The sequence below is a fragment of the Naumovozyma dairenensis genome, chromosome 10 (genome assembly GCF_000227115.2).
Source record: "Naumovozyma dairenensis CBS 421 chromosome 10, complete genome".
NCBI classification, from domain to species: Eukaryota; Fungi; Ascomycota; class Saccharomycetes; order Saccharomycetales; family Saccharomycetaceae; genus Naumovozyma; species Naumovozyma dairenensis.
The window spans coordinates 271,095-295,189 of NC_016488.1; the positions used below are offsets into that span (position 1 = coordinate 271,095).

The 24,095-nt window shown below is 34.5% G+C and overlaps 9 protein-coding genes across 9 annotated transcripts; 4 read left to right on the forward strand and 5 right to left on the reverse strand.

Moving 5' to 3' along the window:
* Nucleotides 1-50: 50 nt before the first annotated feature.
* On the forward strand, nt 51-2,243 carry RGP1 (Rgp1p; the record flags this gene model as incomplete). Its single annotated transcript, XM_003672204.1, has 1 exon — nt 51-2,243. The coding sequence occupies one exon, from the start codon at nt 51-53 to the stop codon at nt 2,241-2,243; it is 2,193 nt and encodes a 730-aa protein (XP_003672252.1).
* A 134-nt stretch (nt 2,244-2,377) lies between these two features.
* On the reverse strand, nt 2,378-5,782 carry MTC5 (Mtc5p; the record flags this gene model as incomplete). The annotated part of the gene is made up of 1 exon (XM_003672205.1): nt 2,378-5,782. One exon carries the CDS (start codon nt 5,780-5,782, stop codon nt 2,378-2,380), a length of 3,405 nt encoding a protein of 1,134 aa, XP_003672253.1.
* A 351-nt stretch (nt 5,783-6,133) lies between these two features.
* ARO1 (pentafunctional protein ARO1p) lies at nt 6,134-8,761 on the reverse strand (the record flags this gene model as incomplete). Its single annotated transcript, XM_003672206.1, has 1 exon — nt 6,134-8,761. One exon carries the CDS (start codon nt 8,759-8,761, stop codon nt 6,134-6,136), a length of 2,628 nt encoding a protein of 875 aa, XP_003672254.1.
* A 964-nt stretch (nt 8,762-9,725) lies between these two features.
* On the forward strand, nt 9,726-11,009 carry ECM18 (alpha/beta hydrolase family protein; the record flags this gene model as incomplete). Its single annotated transcript, XM_003672207.1, has 1 exon — nt 9,726-11,009. The coding sequence occupies one exon, from the start codon at nt 9,726-9,728 to the stop codon at nt 11,007-11,009; it is 1,284 nt and encodes a 427-aa protein (XP_003672255.1).
* A 280-nt stretch (nt 11,010-11,289) lies between these two features.
* Nucleotides 11,290-12,540, forward strand: NDAI0J01210 (uncharacterized protein; the record flags this gene model as incomplete). Its single annotated transcript, XM_003672208.1, has 1 exon — nt 11,290-12,540. One exon carries the CDS (start codon nt 11,290-11,292, stop codon nt 12,538-12,540), a length of 1,251 nt encoding a protein of 416 aa, XP_003672256.1.
* Nucleotides 12,541-12,669: 129 nt separating this feature from the next.
* On the reverse strand, nt 12,670-13,791 carry NDAI0J01220 (uncharacterized protein; the record flags this gene model as incomplete). The annotated part of the gene is made up of 1 exon (XM_003672209.1): nt 12,670-13,791. One exon carries the CDS (start codon nt 13,789-13,791, stop codon nt 12,670-12,672), a length of 1,122 nt encoding a protein of 373 aa, XP_003672257.1.
* Nucleotides 13,792-14,878: 1,087 nt separating this feature from the next.
* INO2 (Ino2p) lies at nt 14,879-16,081 on the forward strand (the record flags this gene model as incomplete). Its single annotated transcript, XM_003672210.1, has 1 exon — nt 14,879-16,081. The coding sequence occupies one exon, from the start codon at nt 14,879-14,881 to the stop codon at nt 16,079-16,081; it is 1,203 nt and encodes a 400-aa protein (XP_003672258.1).
* Nucleotides 16,082-17,060: 979 nt separating this feature from the next.
* On the reverse strand, nt 17,061-18,449 carry NDAI0J01240 (uncharacterized protein; the record flags this gene model as incomplete). The annotated part of the gene is made up of 1 exon (XM_003672211.1): nt 17,061-18,449. One exon carries the CDS (start codon nt 18,447-18,449, stop codon nt 17,061-17,063), a length of 1,389 nt encoding a protein of 462 aa, XP_003672259.1.
* Nucleotides 18,450-20,219: 1,770 nt separating this feature from the next.
* On the reverse strand, nt 20,220-23,750 carry KIN1 (serine/threonine protein kinase KIN1; the record flags this gene model as incomplete). The annotated part of the gene is made up of 1 exon (XM_003672212.1): nt 20,220-23,750. The coding sequence occupies one exon, from the start codon at nt 23,748-23,750 to the stop codon at nt 20,220-20,222; it is 3,531 nt and encodes a 1,176-aa protein (XP_003672260.1).
* Nucleotides 23,751-24,095: the final 345 nt, after the last annotated feature.

The window sequence follows — 24,095 nt, forward strand, 5'->3', positions numbered from 1 at the left end:
TGTGGTCGTCCAAGAAGGAACTGAATACCGATTGTCTGCACCTTAATGCCATGCATTCACATAGAATTGATTCATTTCTGATATCAGATAATCTCAGACTAGAAATAGTTCATGAATTGAATCCATATTTCGCAGGAGAACATATTTCTATGGTCTTCAGATTAAGACATTTAGGAAAATTACAAGAGTATAACAATATTAAATCAAGGGTTACTGAATTGGAAGCAAGTTTGAAGAAATACCACGAGGAACAAGAAAGACAACAGGAATTGTTAGAGAAAAATAAAAATGATCAACGGTGGTCAATGAAGTCTTTCATTAGTGCATTCAAGAAAGATAGAAAAGATGCACATGGTTCAATTGAAACTAAAAGTGAAGGGCCTAGGGAACCGCCAAAGATAGCCATCGAGGAACCCACTGATGATGAAACCAATGAAGCCCATACCGAAACACCTAGGGAAGGTCTCGACCACTGTCCTAATACGAAAGCCAAGGATGATTGTGAACCACCAACTGAAATTGACCCTTCCATAGAAACGAAACAAAATAAGTTAGATCCTGCTTTAACTGAGAGGCTTATAGAACAACTCCATAGGCAGAAGTCATTCCATAATCCAATAGATTTGATTTCTGCATATGTACAGATATCTGGTATTTTCCAGTTTGATCCGAATGTAATTAATGAATCTAATTTCGAACCACTCGAATCTAAAATTGTAGGCGTAGATGCATTATCGTCGAGGTACAATAGCCATAAAACTAATGACAAGACTAATGATAAACTGTCACCTTACTTCAATTCCAATTTTAACACAATAACTAATGGCCTTTTGTCCTTTGATTACAAACATTCCGATTCCTTAAATGGGACAAGCGTTAATGCGGTATTAGATTTAGGAAATATACAAAATATACCAGAGAAAATTAAGCAATTCCCTATATTATTAATACCACAAACTTTACTATTTTCCGAGATATTCTTGGAGCCTGGTGAAGTGAAAACTTTTTACTTTAAATCTTCCAAATTACCAAAGGATCTTTGTCCCACATATACCTCTTCCAGAAATATATCTTTAAACTATTCTATGGAATTTGGAACCACAAGAATAAACAATGATGACATGATCCCCTATGTAGTGCAAGTACCGATTCAAATTGCTCCCTTTATTAATGAAAAAGGGTATCAATATACATCAGTGATAAATAAGAAACCTTATATCTTAAAAGCTGGATCTATTAAAGAGGTACGAAGAGCACAAAATAAACGTAAAATATCCACTGCTTCAACTGTGTCGTTCAGTGGTAGAAGAAATTCATCTTTGAAGGGATCATCAATATCAGATAATCATGAAAATATTGGGAAAGTTACCCAAAATTTTATTAAATTAGTGGAAATGAATCAAAATGGTATGAAGCATATCGAGGAATTAGTAGACTTACAATTGGAAGTTCAATTTCCTTCAGAAAATGATAATTCTGAAAATGAAAACAATATAACGAAAGAAGAAATGGAATTTTTAGATAAGCATACATATTCTGTGAAAAATAATATTTCTTCATTGAAACTTAGTGCTGCCTCATTCAATATGGATACAGATATTAATAATAATGGTGGTGATGATAATAGTAACCCTCAGACAGTGGAGAATAAAGCAACTTCCCTACAACCGCAGCTGTTGAATTTACAAAAAAAATACCTCATTAGTAAGAATGGTCACTTACTAGCAAGACTAACATTTCCAAAACTTTTCTTCACTACATCTGATGATATCGATTTAATAGTTACATTAGTTAGCAATCCAGAATCCAAGAAGAAAGTGACTGCTATAACAGTAGCTTTGGAATCATTCGAGTTAATAAACCCTAAATACAATGTAAAATCTCTAGGAGATTCCCCGGTACCGAAAAGAGAAAGAATTTGTGAATCACATGCAATATGTTTTGATGGTTGTGATTCTGTTCCATTCAAACTAGTAATTCCAAAAACCCCTATGTCACAATTACCGACGCAGTTTAAAACTGATATATTCCAATTTAAGTGGACACTCTCTTTAAAATTTGTCCTAGTAGATGGTAAAGAAAACGTTATTCAACAGAAATTTTATGAAGATAAAAAGGGAGCATTATTCCATTCTAATGAAACTGTGGAAGGAGAATTTTTTCAATGTCATGTTCCTATCATATTATTACCTTCATCCACCGTATTTTGGTGGGTGGTAGAACAAGATTCCAACAGTATTTAAATAGCTTGATATCATCTTTCATACATAATAGACTACGACAGTCACATACACAATATCTTTTAAATTCGTTTTTACTATTTTGAATTTTGTATAAGAATATAGTCTATCGCATCAATATTTTTGTACTTGTCTATCTAACGAACATCAAATAATTCAATACAATTACAACCACAGCCAGAAGGGCATTCATCGCCAAGAGCCCACCATTCCTTAGCGCAGGTCTTATGTAAAACATGTTGACAATTACCACAAACCAAAACATTTCTAGTAATCTTCAAATTACAATAAGTACAATTATGTGAAAGCACCTTTCCTGATGTACCATGTTCAATCCATCGTGCCTTTATTCCTCCAGATATATATCCTTCAGATAATATATTTGCATTATTACCTGTCATTGAAGCCAAATTCGAACCCAATTTTAAAATTTTGGCCCTCTCCAAGAGCAACCCCCATCTATATAATAATTGAGAATACTGATAAATATACGTTTCAAACTTCGGAACATCCTCAGGATCGAAAAACAATCGACTAGGTTCATTAATCGTGTCGAGTATTTCATCGCTCACTAATTCAACCTGTATCTCTGGTAGTTTATGAGTTTGATTAAGATGACCTTTACCATATACCTTATTGATGGAGCCGGGGGATCTTACTTGAAATGATGCTCTCTCACTTCCTTGTTCGGAGCTACTGAAATAATCTTCAGAAGCTATAGATCTTCCATCAGTAAAATAGTCAGTATGGGAACGTATTCGTAAAAGGTCTAAAGAAAATGGTGTTCCAGTTTGACTTGCAGAGCTTCTTGAACGGTTAACGTGCCAATTTGGTTGAGAGTGATTACCATCTACAAATGTTAAAACATTCTCGATGTTTGAATTCACTTGTAATTCATCCGTGGTATTGTCAATTTTTTCCATAAAAGATATCGTTAAGGATGCTAAAACGCAACAGAGCATAGCTAACATTTGGACATTATTCTCTTGTTCAAAATAGGACATTGCTTGTTTAACAAACCATTTTAGGCTCATTGGATGATTGTCCCACAACATATTATAAATTTTATCATCATTTTGGTTCATCAATAAATCTGAAAATATCTGCCAACAATGACTCAATTCATCATAACCTTGCTCTTCAGCAACAAGGGCATTATACTTTGCCATGTCTTGTGCTTTAAAATGTAAGAATTGATAACCCAAAGCTAATTCAAGTTTATCAGGTATTAAGTAACTAAAATCAACTGAAAAGATTATATTTTTATTTTTCTTTAATGAACCATCTGTTCTTATGGATGCTGATGGGGCAGATCCAAAGGTTCTGACAAAATTCCCATGTAATGCAGGTATTCTGTTACGATCTACGATATCATTACCCATTATGTCATCCCAATCATCAGCAAAACTGTCGAAACTGCCCATAGATATCGCTAGAGAACCATCATTTGAAGCTTTATCATTTTCATAATCATCATCTTCACCTCTATCATCGGTCAACGTTTCTACATACCGCTTCGGCCTAGTACTCGTAGAGGTACCGCTATCATATTCATCCGAATCGATTACTTTATGTGTTTCATTTCGGCCATACACTTTTGAAATACTTTTTTTTGACAGTTTTAAAATATTATGCTCTTTATGAGCACTCTTCTTAGTTACTGGGAAAAAACATAATAATTTACCAGCTGAAGTCCAAATTGCACCACATTCATTTGGAATTGGTGTAGTATCTAAAGCAAGGTTCCTACCAAAAGTGTTTTTACCTCTATCGAAGGTATCATCATATACTTCAGGCTGATATTCAGAGGAGGTGTCTGTAAGTAATTCAGAGTTATCGTCAGAACTCCCTATAGAGGAGATATCATCAAAATCGATATGATCTGCTATATCAAAATTGAGCAACTGCTCTTCATCTAGTCCTATTTCGTCTAAGCTGATACTCTCACCGAGTAAATATCTTATAGAAGGTTCTAAGCAATGTAGGCCAGCGTCCGTATATTTGGTTCCTATTTCCTTTAAGTAGAGCAAAATGTCATGTCTCTGCTCTTTAGATAAGTCTTTATTCTCTTCAATGCTGAATAATGGGGAATATCCTTTATTAGGGTAGTTTGGTGGAAATTTTACGCTGATACGTAAGAAAACATAGCTATCGGGATTACTTTTTGACCAGGGTCCACTAAGTGTAAATGCCAATTCACCTGTAGAAACTGAAATCTTCTCAAATAATACTTTAGGAAATTTATGACCAACTGAACTGACCTCTTCACCTAAATTTTGAAGTTTTCTTTCTTTGAAAAAATCTTCGGGTGAATCGGATTCATTTATTCGTACACCAGATAGCCATGTAATATGATTTATATTATTGATATCCTTCAAACCAGACTTTGTGACAAAATTTTCCTTAATTTTTTTGTATGTATTACTCTGATTAGTTCTTGGTTTGGATGGCTCATGATTGTACGTCATGTAGTCGTAGTCTATCGTTTTTCCTTCTACCTCTTTTTCTCTATTGAAACCCACAGCCTGGTAGATACTTTCAGATATCGGCCATAAGCGCAAATCACAATCCTCAGACCAAGTAACCAATTGGAATTCTCTATCATCTTCAGAGTACCTGGACCTCCAAAGGAAATCAATTATTCTATCTGTGTGTCCCTTGAATGCATATATAGGTTGTAGTTTTGCAGTCTTTGTGTCGGGTTCTTCACTTTTAAGGTTCATCATGTATACAGAGTTATTCCCCCCGACTTGTGGCATAATACAGTAACCATTACCGAATGGTAAATAACGACCTCTCCAAATTGGAAAATCTGTAGTAACAGTTCTTGTTAAATCTTCATTATTTACCGAATAATCCCAAAATTTCACAGTACCATCATTTGAACTTGACATTATTTCTGTAGATTTAAATCGGCTAAAATCTATACTGTTGACGCTACTTTCATGTCCAACTAATTGGCATAATGGAGTGGAACCATTCCTTAGATCCCATATGAAAACATCATTACCATGGGAAGATGCTAATATATTACTATCTTTAAAATTCCATTTCACTTGTGAAGCACTTGATCTCCAAGCACTTGTAGAGTAGAATGGTTTATGAGGACTTCTCATATCCCACGCGTGAACATATGTATCGATGGAACATGTTGCTAATATATCTGGATTCTCAGGATTGAAATTAATATCAGTAATTGCTCTCGAATGACCATGAAGGACATGTTCGATGGCATCAGATGATGATTTAGCTAAATTCCATATCAATGCCTTTTGATTCGATGTGGATACAACCCAGTACGGTTTAGCTGGATGTGGGGACCATTGTACATCTGCAACTTGCCATGGTGTTATATGTTGTAACCATCTAGGTGGAGAGAATGGATCATCCAGATCAATAATATAGAGACCCCTTCTACTAGCTAGAACAACGTCTCTACCGGATGGGTTTATAGATATTGCATTGAACCCACCGTCAACTTTTAATGATAAAGATTTCCCGAAGGTTGATGAATCAAAAGTTCCTTTACCTACATAACTCATTTCTCAGTTTTATCCAATCTAGTTGATTGTAAAACTATTCATATGTAGGTTGAAGGTCGAATCGCGTGTAATCCATATTAGGTTATTATATAAATATGGCCGATCTACGATGATAGTTTCTAGGCGCTACTTTTTCTGATAAAAGAATTACATAACTATAACAAACAAATATGTACCAACTTCCAAGTACATGGCTTTTTGCACGACAAACGAGTAAAAATTATGTTTACGTTCCTTCATCAAGTAACTTTATTATGCTACATCATTATTTCATCACCACAAGAAAAGATACAAAATCATTATATATATATACATAGATAGTCTACAATATTATTATCATTCCGATCACGTTCATTTTTCAGATTCACAACCATCTAGTTTGGCACCTAATTTAGTGTGCAAGACATCCCACCACCCTGGCCATGTTTTACCAGTACAATGTCTTTCTAGTATTCTAACTGGTGTAACTGAATCGCTCGACGATGTCGCATTGACCATACCTGCAAGCAATGAGAAGCTCATTGCAACACGATGATCATCATATGGATAGATAGCTTCCTTTGGTTGTTTCAAGTCAGCAATATTATTTAAACCATGGACTTGAATACCGTCTGGTAATTCTGTAGTTTTCACACCGAATTTGGCCAATTCTGTTGCCATAGCTTCAATTCTATTACATTCTTTCACACGTTGGTTGGCAATACCCTCGATTGTAGTTGTATTATCGTCTTGAGCATCTGATTCACCGTGAGAAATTGCAGCAACTACACATGCAGTCAAGAATGCATCTGTCATTGGTTCCATATCAACATGTTTTAATGGTTTCAAAGATCCAATGGCTGGACCGGTAACTGTAGTAGAGGTACCGGTTTGTTTCACCGTACAACCCATTGGTTGTAATACATCACGAGCAAATCTTGCGTCACCTTGTAAGGATTCAGAGCCAATATTTGGAACAGTGACTGTAGTACCAGTCATTGCAGCAAAGGCTAATGGATAAGTGGCGCTTGATGCATCACTTTCAATGACATATTCTGATGGATTTTTGTAAGTGCCCTTTGGAATATGGTAGGTATATGGTTCAGTTTCAGATTTTTCCACTTTAATACCGAATTTTTCCATCATCTTGATGGTCATGTCAACATATAAAATTGAAATTGGTTTACCACCGGTTAATGATAAAGTGACAGGTTCTTCTGCATATGGAGCACACATTAAAATGGAAGAAACATATTGAGAGGAAACGGTGGCAGCTAATTCGATTCTACCACCTTTGAATGTGGAATTGGTGAAAACTTTTAATGGTAAACAACCTTCGGATTTCAAATATTCCACTTTGGTACCATTGGCACGTAACGAGTCGACTAAGGGACCAATTGGTCTCTGTTGCATTCTAGCATTACCAGTCAAAACGATATAATCTTGATCCTTAGAAGAGTTAACTAATGCGGCAACTGTAGTTAAAAATCTTGATGCAGTACCGGCATTACCCAAGTACAATGGATTTGGATAAGCAGTTAAAGTTTTACCACCATGACCTTCAATGACGATGGTTTCACCGTTATCTTCAGTGGAGATGGATGCACCGTTTAAGCTTTGAATAGCTTCTAACATAAATTTAGTATCGTCTGAATGTAATAAATTGCTGACCTTACAAGTACCTTCACCCAAGGCGGCCAAGATCAACGCACGGTTTGAGATTGATTTAGAACCAGGTGGGATAACAATCGTTTCCTTGTCATTAGATTTTGCATCGAATGGGTAAACTAAAACTTCATCAGTAAGGACAAACCTTAAATCGTCATCTGACACGTATTGAGCAGATTGACCGTAGCACTTACCTATACTTTCCAAAATGACGACTTTCTTCTTAGAACCATCATTTTTCTTGTCGACACTCATTTTTTCAAGTAAAACATTCAATTTAGTTTCTTTATTTAAAGTCAAATCTTTGAACCATTTTTCCTCTGGGGAAATTGGAAGACCATAAGAAGATAAGATTTTGGAAAGACGGGCCACTTGAGTTGGAGATAGAATACCCCAATAACGAGATAGTTCCGCTTCTTTAATCATACCGAATGAGACACATTCACCATGTAAAGCTTGTGGAGTCAAAATAGCTTCGTAAGCATGACCAATGGTATGACCGAAATTCAATAAGTTTCTTAAACTTGATTCCCTTTCGTCAGAAGACACAACTTCTGCTTTCACTTTAATACTTTCCAATACTAACTTATAGGTATGTTCTAGTATTTTTTGAATTTCCGTATGAGAAATTTCGTCAATTTCACCTGTAACGCTATTAGCGACCTTAATCAATTTAGATGCGTTAACGACATCCAAAAACATAGATGCGTTATTTTCCAATCGAGCAAACTCCTCTGCATTCCATATAGAGGCAGTCTTGATGACTTCAGCCATCCCATTAATGAACTCCCTTCTTTGTAAACTTTGTAACCATTTAATATCCACTAAAACAAACTCCGGTTGCCAAAATGCACCAATAAAGTTCTTCCCCAATGGAGTATCCACAGCGGTCTTCCCACCAATTGAGGAATCGACCATTGACAATAACGAAGTAGGGATTTGTACTACTCTAATACCACGCATGAACGTAGCAGCGACGAACCCAATCATGTCACCTATGACACCCCCACCTAATGCGATCATTACGGTGTCACGAGTGCATCCTTTCAAGAGTAAATAATCTTCAATTTCCGCTTTCGTTTCTCTGGTTTTACTTGCTTCACCTGGTTGGATTACGTAGTTTAAGAGACGTGATTCAGAGGATAGTTTGGATTGGAATTCTGCAACGAAGTCCTGGTAATAGGGAACTTTGCTAAGATTGGTGTCGTTGACGATAACATAGGTGGAGGACACACATTGGCTGAGTATGGTATCGATTATATGTTCGTGAATATCGTAACCGACGTGGATGTTTTCCTTGCCCAGGATGGATACTTTTGCTAAGGGAACCATCTTTTTTTCTTTTCAATTAAATGCCTTGTGGGTGTTTGATGTTTAGCGATTGGACTCGAGAATAGGAAGCGTCGTTGTATTCTTATTTAAATCAAGTTCAATATGTATCTTATTTTTGTTATTGACAGATCCCTTTGCTCAATAGAGGATGCCGCGTATGTGATCATGGACGATGATGACTCTATTCACGAATTTTCCAAAAACAAGAAAAGAAAGAAAGAAAGAAAGAAAGCCAATCTTCCTCGAGGATTTTTTTGACGTGGAGGGGTAACTGGCCAAGTGTTCGTGAGTTAAAGCGTAGTATGTTTAAGTCAGTGTATGAAAACAACAGTTGAATATTAGGATTAGGGTTTGTTAGCCCTGGCTTTTATTGACCTGATCAGGGTCTGGATTAAAGTGCTACATTCGGACTCCCTCTAGCATAATTTTATGCCAAGCCGGGTAACAGTTATAATTGTTAAATCTTCGCTTATCTCTTTATCGCTTTGTTTTCCTTGTAGAAGGAAGCAGATTGTAAGTTTCGAAGTGAACCCCAAATGCTCCGTGGACTTTAAAGAATGAGCCGAGCAGATGTCCAACCTCCGTGGACATCCAACCCGGACCTAGAGCGGACCAAATCTGACTCCGCGGGGGAGTCTTCGCAATCGCTGCGAAGACACAAAAGAAGAATTGAGCTTCGAGAAATTTTCAAATGAATTGATTACGTACGAACATATGTACGTAGGATGGAAAATTCCTCTTATAAGCCGGTGTATATGTATGTAGATATTGGTTCAACATTTCTTATGGAGTACGTGGAAAGGTGGCTATGCCCTCTCATCTCTTGCACTTGGCTATCTATATCTAGTAGATATATAAATATATGCAGGTCTCGAACTTATATATCAAGTTTACTTGTTGATTAGCACCTCACGTTCATAGAAAGTATAGGCACACAACAGCGCAAGCATATACAAAGCAAACAATGAGTAATTCAATCGATGAAACTACTACTACGAGTGCAGCGACAGCGGCTACTACTACTATACCACAACCATCAAGTCGATGGGGTAGATTATTCCAATTTGCCAGCAAACCACAAGGCACAAAAGATTCGGCGTTTATGTCATGGAATTCTCATCTAAGTTCATCCTGGGATCAAATTGCGAAATTAGAAACATTACAATCTAAAGTAATGGATCAGGTTCAGGTAGAAGGCACAAAGGAAAACAGCATGCTAAACAACGAATTAAATCAATGGAGTTTCCATAATGAAAATACATCTCAGATAACAACCCCGACTTTATTACTACATGGATACGCCACTTCATCCATAGCATTTTTCAGAACATTCGGTCCATTATCAAAACAAATCCGAGACCTCTACGCTATAGATTTCCCAGCTAATGGTCTCTCCAAGGCACCACCATTGAACGTAAACCACCTAAAGAAACATACCCCATATAAGGTTAAGTTCAAAGACGATAACACGAAATTTCAAATCTCTCACACGGTTGATGTTCAGTTGCAAAAGGAAACCATTGAACACTACGAAAATTATTACCTAGACGCTGTGAGAAAATGGCAATTAACCAACAAGATTGAAAAATTCAACCTCGTAGGACATTCATTCGGTGGATATTTCGCGTACAAGTATGCGTTACGATATCCTGATTCTGTTGATAAACTTTGTCTTGTGTCTCCATTGGGTGTCGAAAGGAATATTTATTCAGTGAATAATAATTTTGAAGATAAGAAAGTGTATAATTTGGAATTAGAAGATCCCACTTCGAAATATTATGGGAGGACGTTCCAAATTCCCAAGTGCTTGTTTGAGGGCCAGTTCGATATATTGAGAAAGTTCGGCCCCCTAGGCCCAAGATTTACTTGGAATTATATTAATTCTTCTTATAGACGTGTTCCCTCCATGGAGTTTAAAGAATATATTTTTGAATTGTTGTACGGGAATAGGAAGACGTCCCCGATATTAACGGAAGTTTTCTCCAATATCGTTTCAAGGAATTTATTAGCAAGAGATCCTATATTGGATTCGATAGATGAATTGAAGGCTTCAAATGTGATGTTGATGTATGGGCAAGAGGATTGGATGAATAGTCAAGCTGGTTATCTAATGGTGAAGGAATTAAATGAAATACGGGAGAATCCCAATGCGGCTTCATATGTAGAGGTTCCTAATGCTGGCCATAATTTATTCTTAGATAACCCTGATTTCTTTTGTTCTTCATTGACAAGATTCTTAAAAGAGTAAAGTGTTTAGACGAGCTATATACATTCTATAGAAAAAATACATTTATTTCGAATATCAATAACATTATTTTAATGACATCGTTTGTAAGTCCGAGAAGTACGAAATCTACAGAACTGTTGATCTAGGAATTACAAAAACGAACTGCGATCAAGTATAAAGTCTGTTGAGTTCAAAAGTAGTAAGGGATTCATATATATAATGGTTATTATTATTTATGGAGGTACAACCCTGAGATGAGTATACATTGCCACTCCAGACAATACGAAAATATTCAATCAATATGAGCAAACCTGTAGTTGGCAAAACGACGCCACCAAGATTATTGAGCAGATTAATACGTTCAATGGTTCAGTCGAACAGTAACAAGGATACTATTAATATATCAGCGTTTAAAACATGGACTTCACATTTAAGCTCATCATGGAACACAGTTGAACAATTAAAAATGTTACAAGCAAAATTAATGAACCAAATTGAAGTTGAAGGTACCATGACGAATGAAATGGTTAATGATGAGTTAAATCAGTGGAGTTTCTATAACAATAACACGAGTACAGTGACTATCCCGACATTGTTATTGCATGGATATGCTGCTTCATCCATGTCATTTTATAGAACTTTTGCTCCATTATCTAACAATTTTAAAAATCTTTATGCAATAGATCTACCAGCTAATGGATTGTCAGTAGCGATACCTTTGAAAATTACTAAACAGAGAAAGAGACTTTATGAAGTTAAATATAAAGAAAATAATAAATTTTCAATTTCTTATCCAGTACCTATAGAAGAGCAAAAACCATTAATTGAACAATATGAAAATTATTATCTTGACGCAATGAGATCTTGGCAGGTAGCAAACAATATTGAAAAATTTAACCTAGTCGGACATTCATTCGGTGGATATTTTTCCTTCAAATATGCACTAAGATTTCCAGATTCTATAAATAAGCTTTGTTTGGTATCTCCATTAGGTATGGAAAGTAACATATTTTCCATTCATAATAAATTTGAAGAGAATAAGATATATAACGTTAATTTGACTGATCCAACAAGTCCATTTTATGGTAAAAAATTTCAAATTCCTAATTATTTATTTGAAAACCAATTAGACGTCATACGGAAGCTTGGTCCCTTTGGTGCTAGATTATGTTGGAATTATATCCTTTCTGCATATAAAAGAGTTCCATCCATGGAATATAAAGAATATTTATTTGAATTATTTTATGGTAATCGTCAAGTATCACCCATTTTATGTGAACTTTTCACAAATTTATTAACTAGAAACTTATTAGCAAGAGATCCTATCTTAGATTCTATAGACCAATTACAACTATCCAATGTATTAGTTATGTATGGTGAACACGATTGGATGAATCGATATGCAGGGTATTGTATGGTATCGAGATTGAATAATATACGGAGAACTCCTAATACTGCTCAATATTTACAAGTTCCAGCCGCGGGTCATAATTTGTTCTTAGATAATCCTGAATATTTCAGTTCTGCTTTAGCGAGTTTCTTTAAAGAATAAACGCATTGTTGTGTTAATGCATCACCCGTAGTTTTTGTTCCGGATAGCAAATAAATTATATGGATTACATTTACCTTACTTTAAAGGTATAGAAGAATGTTTGTTTTTGATTTAATATTTATTACCTTTTTACATATTAAATTGTTCGTGGAAAAATATGTTTTCATTGCTCGATAAAGTAGTACTAGAAACGGTACCGTCACTTTTTCTATCTAGCATGTATTCAGATAAATCAGAGTCATTATCTACAAGCATATCCAATAATGACGGTGTAGACACCAATCCATTCAATGTTTCTGATGGATATTGTAAGGTATCATCAATATCGCACAGGTGTCCAAATGGTTCTAGTGATCGAGCTTGCTCTATTCGAGGAGTCGGTTTATTTTTAATTTTGTTGTTAGAGTAAGAGTCATCCTGCTTTGATTCTGGACTGCTTATCATCAGCTCATTTTGCTTGCAAGCTTTTTTCTTGGAAGATGATGAAACATTTGATGGTATTCCCTTTTGTTGAAATTTCAAAGTCCGTTTCTTCGTTATACTTTGTAAATCAATCACTTCCATCGACGATGAAATTTTATCATTTCTCACATTGTTTCTTCTTAATGCTCTAGAAATTTTGAAGACTGCTAAAATGATTTCCTTTTTTATTTTATCATTCTTGAACATACCTAATGCCATAGTATTTTCGATAATGTCTTCTAGAATATCCCTATCATCAGTTATTTGTGGTAGAACATCGGTTACAATAGTACACATTAAGTACATTCTATCTGTTTTCTGTAAATGATCAGGTTCCCTATGCTCCACATTCTGGGGCCACCAATTTGGTTTCATACTGTCCCCTTTAATATATGGAAACTTCGTTTTTTTTCCTGGTTCTATTATTTTAATCCACAACTTCGCTATCATTTTACAGGGTACTTGCCTTAGTGTTTTGAAGCAATTTATCAAATACTTTTGGATAATTTCTCGATTATTCAATGGCAAATTTATCGTTCTAAAATTTAGTCTATCATTTGGCAATTGATTTATTTTTGAGTAGATTCTAATGTTCATTCTACTGACCAGATTAGCCAATGACGATATGACGTGCTGTTCTGCCCCAGCACTTATATATCCATTGGAAAAATAAGTATCTGTTTGTTCTGTATGGTTGCTTGGTGCGTTATCTTTACCTTTGATGAAGAGAGCGAACTGTATACCTTCATTATTTAACTTTTCCAATAACTGTTCAGTTAACCCATTCATTGCCCGTTTATCAAGGAAATTGTATGCAGACACGTAACGGTTAACATAGCACTTGTATAATATATGATATACAATTACAGAATGAATTTTATAAGATCTGGAAATAGAAAACCATTTATTGAAGCATATATATGAAAGATAAATTTGTGACAACCTTTTTGAATTGAAAGGGACAGTTTTATGATAATAACGAACTTGTTTCAAGTAAATATAGGCTTTCACCCCGTTATGTGCTTTCGGAACATATCTGAAACAAGTTTCTTTCACCTCGATATTTTATTTAGCGGATTCATTTGTAATTCTGTTTATTTTCATTTTCAAGATTAAGTATATCAATGCGATAATGATGAGTAGAATTCACTGAAACGAGTACATGTGTCTTACTTCATTTTGGGGGAAAGTTCACTTATATATTTTGTTAAAGTTAAAGTAGATGATATACATTCCTATACGTACTATTAAAAAAGATTTGTGACATTTTAATTTTTTTTGCGGGTAACACATGATAGTCTATTCCTCCAGGTATCACGTGGGTATTTTAAATTTGGAACCTGAAGACGAAACGTAAACAAACCTTCAATGTTCGCATGTGAAAAATTCAACAATTTTCCAAAACTTTCAAGATATCGAACATGACTCTGGAAAGTTGATAATATTTTCAAGTTAATGGGTTGAGTAAATATAATAAAAGTCGGAAGTTTAGATGTCACATGAGACGTCATCGAGCATTGTATTTTATCACATTCTCAAGAATATCAAAAGCGAAAAAAAAACTCTATACTTTGATTAACTGGACTCGGTTTTTACTTTGAATTTTTGACAGAGATCACTAACTCCGGGGAAAAAGCATTGGTATAATCATCAATAATCTTCAAAGCAATAAGATATATATATTGTGACATTCATATCAATAATCAACTAATCATATATAAGTCGCTCTATTAAGAAAATTAGATTTGCAGTATCTTTCCAAAACGTCGGTATAGTTCAAATCGAATCTCTAATAGCAAATCCACTATTTTAAGGTTACTTTTTTCGCACTAAAAACTACACAGGAGACAATAACTTATATGATCACTTTGATATAATGGATAATCATCATGGCTCTAATTCAGATATTTTGGATATGTTTGACCTAGGTCTAGGAAATGAAATGGATTTCGAAACTGCGTACAAGATGCTGAGTTCATTAGATGAAACATTGATACCGTCATCTCATCATACCACTAATAATATCCATCCTCATACAATTGAAAATGCTAGTACTTTGTATGATACATTAGACGAAAATCATAAGAATTACAACAATAATTATCCTCATAAATTTCACATACCTGAACAACCAAATGATAGACATATGAAAAATGATTATAACGAAATGGGGATTACATTCGATCCCATCGATAAATATAACCAACATATAACACACCTCAGTAATGCAACTTCTAACAATAATACAATGTCACCAGCACCTATCATCCATGATCATCTGCCTCAGCTAGACCATCATCACCATCACCATCAGCATCAGCAGCTACAGCAGCAACAGCAACAACAACAGCAACAGCATCATAATGTGGAAGTTGATAATAATACAATTGAAGACCCCCTACATAATTTAGGACTACTAAGTGCATTTGAATCCAATGCAATTGAGGATTTTCTAGACAATTTGGTTAAAAATACTCAACTTGGCACTGAGAACGACTTGACTTCAAAGCCGATCGTTCAGACACATCAACAACCCTCAAGTCATCATATGGACTTTCAATCCTCTTTAAATAAGCATTTTCATAGTAACGCTCCTAACCATTTGGATATTGAAAATAGTATAACAAATGTTGATCATGGGAAGAAAACGCTAACTTCACCACCGAAATTAAAAGATAGCTCAGAAGAACTGGGCGAAGTGATGAAGGGCAAGGAACAAGAAACTATGATTGGCTATCCCTCAAAACCTTCCCAATACAATCCAGAACCACTAATATTACCAGAAATAATGATTCCAGATGATAAGATCCCAACTTCAATAAAGGATGATGCCAGATCAGTAAAGAAATGGAGGCATGTAGAAATTGAAAAAGTTAGAAGGACTATAACGAAAAATGCATATGATGAATTGATTGGTATGATTAATAAGAAATCTAAAACGAAAAGTACTAAAAGAATACCGAAACATACTTTATTGGGGATTATCGTTAATGATATTAAAGCTATTGTTTCAGCTAATGATAAACTGGAAAAATTAATACGACATCGAGAGGCCAGGAACTCGAAGAATCCTTCATAATGCATTATTTTTTTCATATTTAAATTGACATATTCAACCTTTTCCCGTGATGAATACATAAAAATTAATATTCATAATTTCATATTCCTAAAAAACTTGGTATTATTTGTACATTGCACTTTTGATTTAGGAAGGTAAGATTCATAATTTAGAAGATTCACCTTCGTGCAACTTGTGTATCTTATAGATAAAGGCATTTTTAGTTACGTTAATGTTCTGTTTTGAAAATTTATCACAATTGATATCAATCAATCTGCTGTACTCCGTTATCTTTCAAAAGGGAGCAGTATAATCATGTACGATTGATGTATTTCCTCTATACATAGGTTTAGAGACTTAAGGATGGGATACTAGAAACTGAATACTAGTTGCAACCTGATTAAGTAAAACGAGGATCACAATAAATTGTATTATGTGCATATATGACACACTGAGTTTGACAATCTTTTCAAAAACTACTAAGAATAACTTGGTAACCAAAAATTACTTCAGAGAGCGTTGCCGATCTTAAAACTGATCAGGTATTCACCTTACTATTTTCTCTGCTTATTATATAAAATAACTAAGCTGAAACAAAACCAATATTATATACCTGAATTTATTAGAAGACAACTGTGAGCTATCATTTAGAACTAAATTATACCTGACATGTAGTTTCTGTTACTAATAACTCCAATGTCGGCGTTAAAAACTAGTCAGTTGATATCTTACAGACGTAAAGAGTATCTCAATTAATTTCCTGTAGAATATTGTGTAATAATGATAACATAATGAATAAGAAAAGAAAAATATTATTTTTATAGTCATATAAATACATAAGTTCCAAAAAGAAAAGTCATTAGAATGAAAGAAATAAGCCAAAAAAATATAAGAACAAAAAAAGGAAACTTAAAACAATAAAAGAGAGTATGAACGTTTTCGTTGAATATAAAAAAGAAAATAATTAGTGTTCAAAGGGTTCAAGAAGAAACAAATTTTTCTAAATCATGAATGGAAGCAGGCCTAATAAAGTGACAAAAAAGGAGACACTCTTAATATGAGCGGATCCTTCGAATTCAGAAACAGTATGGGATGGTTCATTAGCAATAGCTACAGAAGACGAGTGCGGTTTATCTTGTTCAACGATAGTGGTATGGTTATCTTTTGTTGGTTCAGTTGGAGCGGGAGCTACAGTTGAAGCTTCAGTTTTCTTGGTTGGTTTAGTTGGAGCAGTTGTGCCAATGGTAACAACTTCATTACCTCTAGTAGATAAGTAAGTAGTGGTTTCATGGTCTTTTGTTTCAAAGGGTGGAAGATGAACATCTTTACTAAATGTGGTGGTGATGGTACTGATTTCGTTACCTTTAGTAGTGGTGTATGTAATAGTTTCATACTCTTTTGTTTCAACTTGTGGTGGTGGGACAACTGAAGTAATAGTGGTGACGTATGTAGTTTGACGGTCACAATGGTCATCGATACATTCAGTAGTAATACATTCAGAAATGATTTTGGTCTTGGTGGAAGATTCAGTAACTACAGTAGTTGTGTATGGTGGGTTAGTAGTACATTCAGTGTCAGTAATTGTTAAGGTTTCAATGTTGGTCAATGTACGTGTGGTGACTATTGGTGTACATGGTTTATCTGGTTCACATTTAGTGGTAATTTCTGTCGTGGTGATGACGGTAGTTGTAGTCTTGGTGATTGGAGCAGGAGGAGTCACAGAAGATAGAGATGGTGGTGGTAGAACTTCAGATGAAGATGGAGGTGGTGGTGGTGGAACAGAAGAAGACGATGGTGGTGGTAGAACTTCAGATGAAGATGGAGGTGGTGGTGGTAGAACTTCAGATGAAGATGGAGGTGGTGGTGGTGTAACAGAAGAAGAGAATGGTGGTGGTGGTGGAACAGAAGAAGACGATGGTGGTGGTGGAACTTCAGATGAAGATGGAGGTGGTGGAGGTACAGATGAAGAGAATGGTGGTGGGGTTACAGATGAAGAGAATGGTGGTGGCGGTGGTGGAAGAGAAGAAGACGATGGTGGTGGTGGGCAAATTTCAGAACATGATATTACAAAAGTTGCAGTTGTACAAGCTGTAGTATATGGTTTAACAGTTGAGCGACTATATATTGTAGAAGTAACACATCGGCTGCAAATAGTAGTAGTTCTTTCGGTTTTACATTGTGCCTGCTCTTTGTTTTTCTCGCAAAGGGTCGTGGACCTAGTGACAATGCTAATGTAGTAACCTGTGGTACACGAAGTACTACTCTTGGTGGTGCATTGTGTTGGTGTTGAACATTTAGCGACATCACCTTCCATTTTGGAAGGCCTATTAATAGCAGTAGCCATAGATTGAGAAGCTAGTAAAATTGCTAAAAGAAATTTGCATCGCATATTGATTTTGCGGTTATTTGTATTTGTATGTTTTAATAGCTGTTGCCGATATTCAATGTTGTTAATAATGTGCACATATGTTGTGGCATCCTTCCTACTTCAAAATGAAAGGGAATGAGTTAAAAGAGATAAAATTTTCTTGATTACGAAAGTGATTTCTAGAAAGAATCTAATTCCTTTAATATATTTTGTCCTTATGAGAAAAAGAAGTAAACTAAGTTCATAGTAGGAAAGTACAACATTCTAAAATTGATCGAATAAACCAAAAGCCAAAAGTTCAACAACCTTATATTACTTCCATGTCTCTAAGAGGAGATAGCTTATTATCGAGATAAACGTTAATAGATACCGAAGAGTTTGTCACATAGACCCTTCCTATTCCTAGGCACTCAACTGTTCTCCTCATTGTCTGTATATAAACATACACGGTATGTGATACACCAAGACTATCACGAAGAGTTACTTCATGGCTGTTCAGAGAATTCCCATTGTCCGAAAAGAGGAGCTATTAGTGGAAGGCTAAGGGACCATAATAGCAGCCTGGTACTTTCATAATTTTACCTGATAATTCAGCCTACTAATACTAACGGCAATCAATAATCCTTGTCTATGTGCATGCACAGATGCTTGGTGCAGCACTATTGGCCCCTCAATTGTTCTATGGGATAATAATAGCTTATTATGTTGCCAACCTCTTCCCTAATATTTGTGACATATATGTCATACCAGCGTACCAATATGGAACTATCGAGTCATAGAGTGAGCGGGGAATATATACGTATAGCGGCTAATGTTCCCTAAAAAGGGAAACACACATTTTTTTGTGTTTCTTGAGTTCTGGAGTAAGGACCTTAGGGCATTCCCTTTGAATTAACAGGGTTTTTAAAAGTTGGACCCACAAAGGGAATCTTACATCTTACTGAGGGATCATTTACAACTCACAGCCTATTAGTCCACCTCCTCAAGTCTAGCACTACTTGTTTGGGATGATCTTTCTCCGAATCAAATGAACATCAATGAACTAGCCAATATTTTTAGCGTTTTGGAAGAGAGGAATTTTCAAGAGAACTTCTCCGCTTTTTAGTTCCTACGTAGTCTAAAATGGAATGATGATGTCTTTCAATTACAAATATATATATATATATAGTTATCTAGACCTGATAAAACTTAGGATGTAAGATTTCCTTGAGCCCCCGAAGTTTTTAGAGCCCTGTTACTTTGGATTTTAACACTCGGTGTTGATCTCCGTGGTATATTTTGAGATTTATTTAATTGGTTCTAAACCATTTTTAGGTTTATAGAATTTAGGATGTGATAGTATTAGTTGTTATGCTGGCTGTACCCAAGTATACAGGAGGTCATATTAAAGTTTATTTCTCACATATGCCACACACGGAGCTTGACGATCTTTCCCAGAGCTATTAGTAACAACTTTTGCAACCGAAGCTACGCCAGATAATGATACCAATCTTGGAACCTTTGGGTTTTTACCTTATTATCATCTCTGTTTACTGCATAAAATAAGAAGATTGAAACTAAGTTTATATTTTGTACCTGAACGTATTAATAGATAAAATATCCCGAACTATCGAGAAGAAGTGAATTACATCTAATATCATCTACCGTAATCCGTTTTCTTTATGAAGAGGGTTTATATAATCAGAATAAGTTGTATAAGAAAAAAAAAACCTGACTTTCGAATATAGATATATATGCTATAATGTTGTAAGTAAAATAAGAGAGAATTTATAATGAGATGAAAAGATATCATTATAAATTCAAGTCATTTAAGATTTTAGAGGCAATTTCTTTATACCACCAAGTGTTACCAGATACTTTCTTAAAATGAACACCTGCCAAACCAACGATACGAACTTTAACGATATGAATTTCAAATTTAATTATTGGATTATTTTGATCAAATTTATTTTCTTCAAAAGTATGAGTCAATGAACTTAATGATTTATTTTCCGGACCATTCAATGATTGTTCAAGTGGTGAGATTACAACAGAATCATTATGAGGAGGAGCGATAGTAATGTTGGCATTATCGTTGTTATTGTGTATACTTTTATTTTCATTATACGTATTGTCTGCAGTCGGTGATAGCTTAGAATCATTACTTGTAGCAGTAGCAGTAGTAGTACGACTTGATAATGATTTATTTATTGAATTTCTTCTACGTTGTGATAATGAATAACTGTCAGCTCCAGGGAAATATGTTCTCAAGTGATGGTTTGTTGTCATTGTTGAATCTCCATCGTTATCACTCAATGTATCGAAATTAGCATGATGTGATCTTGCTATACAAATGAATCCCCCCTTAACTTCTTTAAATTGAATATGATACTTTTTCAGAACATGAATAATTTTATAACGTACAATTGGAAGTGGTTTTGATGATGTTGTTTGAACAGAAAAGAATCCTTTCAAAAATAATGATCTTGGATAATCAATCGATAGCATTGAACCAGCTGGAGCTTTAGATGCCTCTCGTAAAATTTCAGCATCAGTCAACAGTTTCATTTCATTTTCCTCCTTATCTTTTGCTTCGTTTGTACTTCTTGAATTATTATCGTTTTCATAACCATACTCGTTATCATCATCATCATCATTATCATCACTGTTTTGTAAAAATCCAGTATCATTTTCGTTTTGTCTATTCCTGCGAAAAGTTTTGTTAGAATTTCCTTTGTCAGTATTATTATTATTATTATTTTCTTCGTCCGTATCATCGTTATTGTTGTTTGAACTTGTTACGGATGGTCTTTTAAATTTCAATGATTCTCTTCTTGCATGACCTACTGATCTAGTCCTGTGTGTTCTACCAAATCGACTCTGCTGTTGTTGTTTGGATGTTTCTTCAGGTGCAAATAGTTGTTGTATTTGATAATGATGATGATTATTATTTTCTTGTTGTTGTTGTTGTGGTTGTTGTTCATTAGCTATTGGTGATGGTGCAGTTTTCATAGATTGTGTAGTTTTTTTATTCTTGCTTTTAGTACTTTCCAAAGTAAGTAAATCTGCTGCATTTTGGGGTAATGAAGGTAATTTATTACTATTTCCGTATTTGTTGTCTTTTGATTTAGTTATACCAAAATTAGCTAAAAAATTATTCTTAAATAGAGTATCTTTTTCTTTTTCATTTGATGATGAAGTTGTAGATGAAGTTGATGGACTTGTTAAAACTTTTGAGATTGGTTGTGTAAAATCTGAGATTGCTCTCATATGAGTCTTTTTCATCATTGGAACATCTTGAATTGTTGTTTGTTTCTGTGGGGGTTGCGATTGCTGAGACTGTTGCCCTTGTTGTCCCTGTGTTTTACTTGCTCTTCTTTGAGATAACCTTCTAATTAATGTTCCGAATGTACTTTTATCAGCAGGTTCAATTACAGGAGATGTTTGAACGTGTTGGATTTTATCTGTAGGTGTTCGTGGTTCTAACGATTCCACTTTTTGTGCTTTTGGAGATAATGTAAAACTTATCTGGTCTTGATTTTGATTTTGATTTTGATTTTGATTTTGATCTTTTAATGGAGATGTATGAATCTTTTCTGGAACTGGAAGTATTGTTGGTATCTTAATTTTTAATGGTTCTTGCTGCGATACAGGAGTAGGAGGAACAGGGGTAGTGTCAGCTAAAGCAGGAATAGGAGGTGGTATTTGATCATCTTCATTTGACTTAGATGTTTCTATATGAGTCTTTTGCAATTGATCTTGAATTAAATCAGATGGATATATAACTGGGATATCTGTTTGTTCTTTAATAGATTCCTTCGCTACTGCTTCCTCAGTAGATTTGGAAATAGAGTGGGTACTCTTCTCTTCGTTAGTTTCTTGTGGGGAAATAGGATTTTTCCTTTTCAACATTTCATCAGTTAAATAATAGATTGAAAGCAATGGATGATAAGCTAATGTCGGATCTTTAAATTCCTTTTCATTATAACAAGGTAGTTTTTTCAAATGCCAATATTCATTTCTTAATCGTTGATATCTTTCTTGAGAAATCAATTTCAATAATTTTTTTTCAGTTTGTTCAATATCTTCAATGAATTCTAAATGTTTCATTTCTTTTATAACTTTCATATCTATAGATTCACTTGTCAATGGGACCCTTTTAGGCAAATGTGCATCTGGAATGGAATCATAATCTTTAACCATCCAATGATGTTTCATAACTTGATCCAACGTTGCTCTTTTGAATGGATCAACCACTAGCATTGTTGATAATAATGAAATGACTTCAATGGATAAGAATTGAGGATAAAAAACTCTTCCTTGTTTAATCTTTTCATGTAAAACGTTTGAATTTTCATCATCGAATGGAACTTTCCCACACACAAGGACATAAAGTACTACACCGAATGACCATACGTCAATTTCAGGGCCAATATATGGATTTGCTCTTAATAATTCTGGAGCAGCGAAATATAATGAACCACAATAAGTTTTCAATTTTTTACTCTTATCGTATAAATTTGATAATCCGAAATCTATTATTTTGATATTACCATTTGAAGAGATCATAATATTTTCAATTTTCAAATCTCTATGAACTATATTATTTGCATGTAAATATTTTAAAGCACTTAGAATTTGTCTTGCGAAATTTCTTGCATGAGATTCCTTTAATGAACCATGTTGAATAATATAATCTAACAATTGCCCACCTGAGACATATTCAAACAACATATAGAAATGGTTTGATAGAGTGTACATTTCAAACAATCTACAAATATGAGGATGATATAGGATTTGACCCAATGAGGCCTCTCTTATTGTTCTTCTATCCCTTGAAATTTCCTTTTCAAGACGTTTTTGTCTATCTAAAATATCCTTTTCATTCATTATTATATGATTTGTTGGATGACTCATTAATTTTGATTCCTTTGTTAGGAATATTTTAGTCGCTCTATTTACTATTTTGATTGCACATACTTCTCTTGTTTGACGATTTCTTGCTAATTTCACTTTACCCATGGAGCCAGCTCCAACTGTTTCTATGAAATCCCATTCACCAAGGGAAGTTCTATGGAATTGTTTTACTTTGTTGTTATTGTTGTTGTTATCGAATCTGTTTGTATCATTATTGTTATTATTTGTTTTAATAGGCTCAGGCGTTTCTCTGTTAGGGTCTAATAGTTTTTGTAAATTCTTTTCCATAGTTCTAGGGGTGGTATGGGTATTGGTATTGGTATTGGTATTTGTATGAGTATTTGTATCATTATTTGTATTTTTATTTGGATTAAAGTTACCTATTTTGAAACCTGGATTTATTTTGTAATCGTTTACTGTGTCCATGTTTTGATGATGATGTAAGAATATGTATATATATTTGTTAGTGGTTAATGTATATTATTGGGGCAAAATTATAGAGCTCCCCTTTTCTCAAAGTTGTTATTGGAGAAAAGCAAAGAAACTGGAGTATTATTGTATGTGAGCACAGAAAATAAGATAAGATAAGATGAGATATGATCTTGATCTAAAATTCAAAAAAAATAGGGTATCGTTATATATATGTGTGTGTATGCGTGTGTGTTTGTTTGTTTGTTTCTGGTTGCTCAGAAGTGATGCAAACTGTGGAGCTTAGTCTAATAGATAGAACTAAGTCTTGTTTCTGGTTGCTTAGGAGAGATATTATTGGAC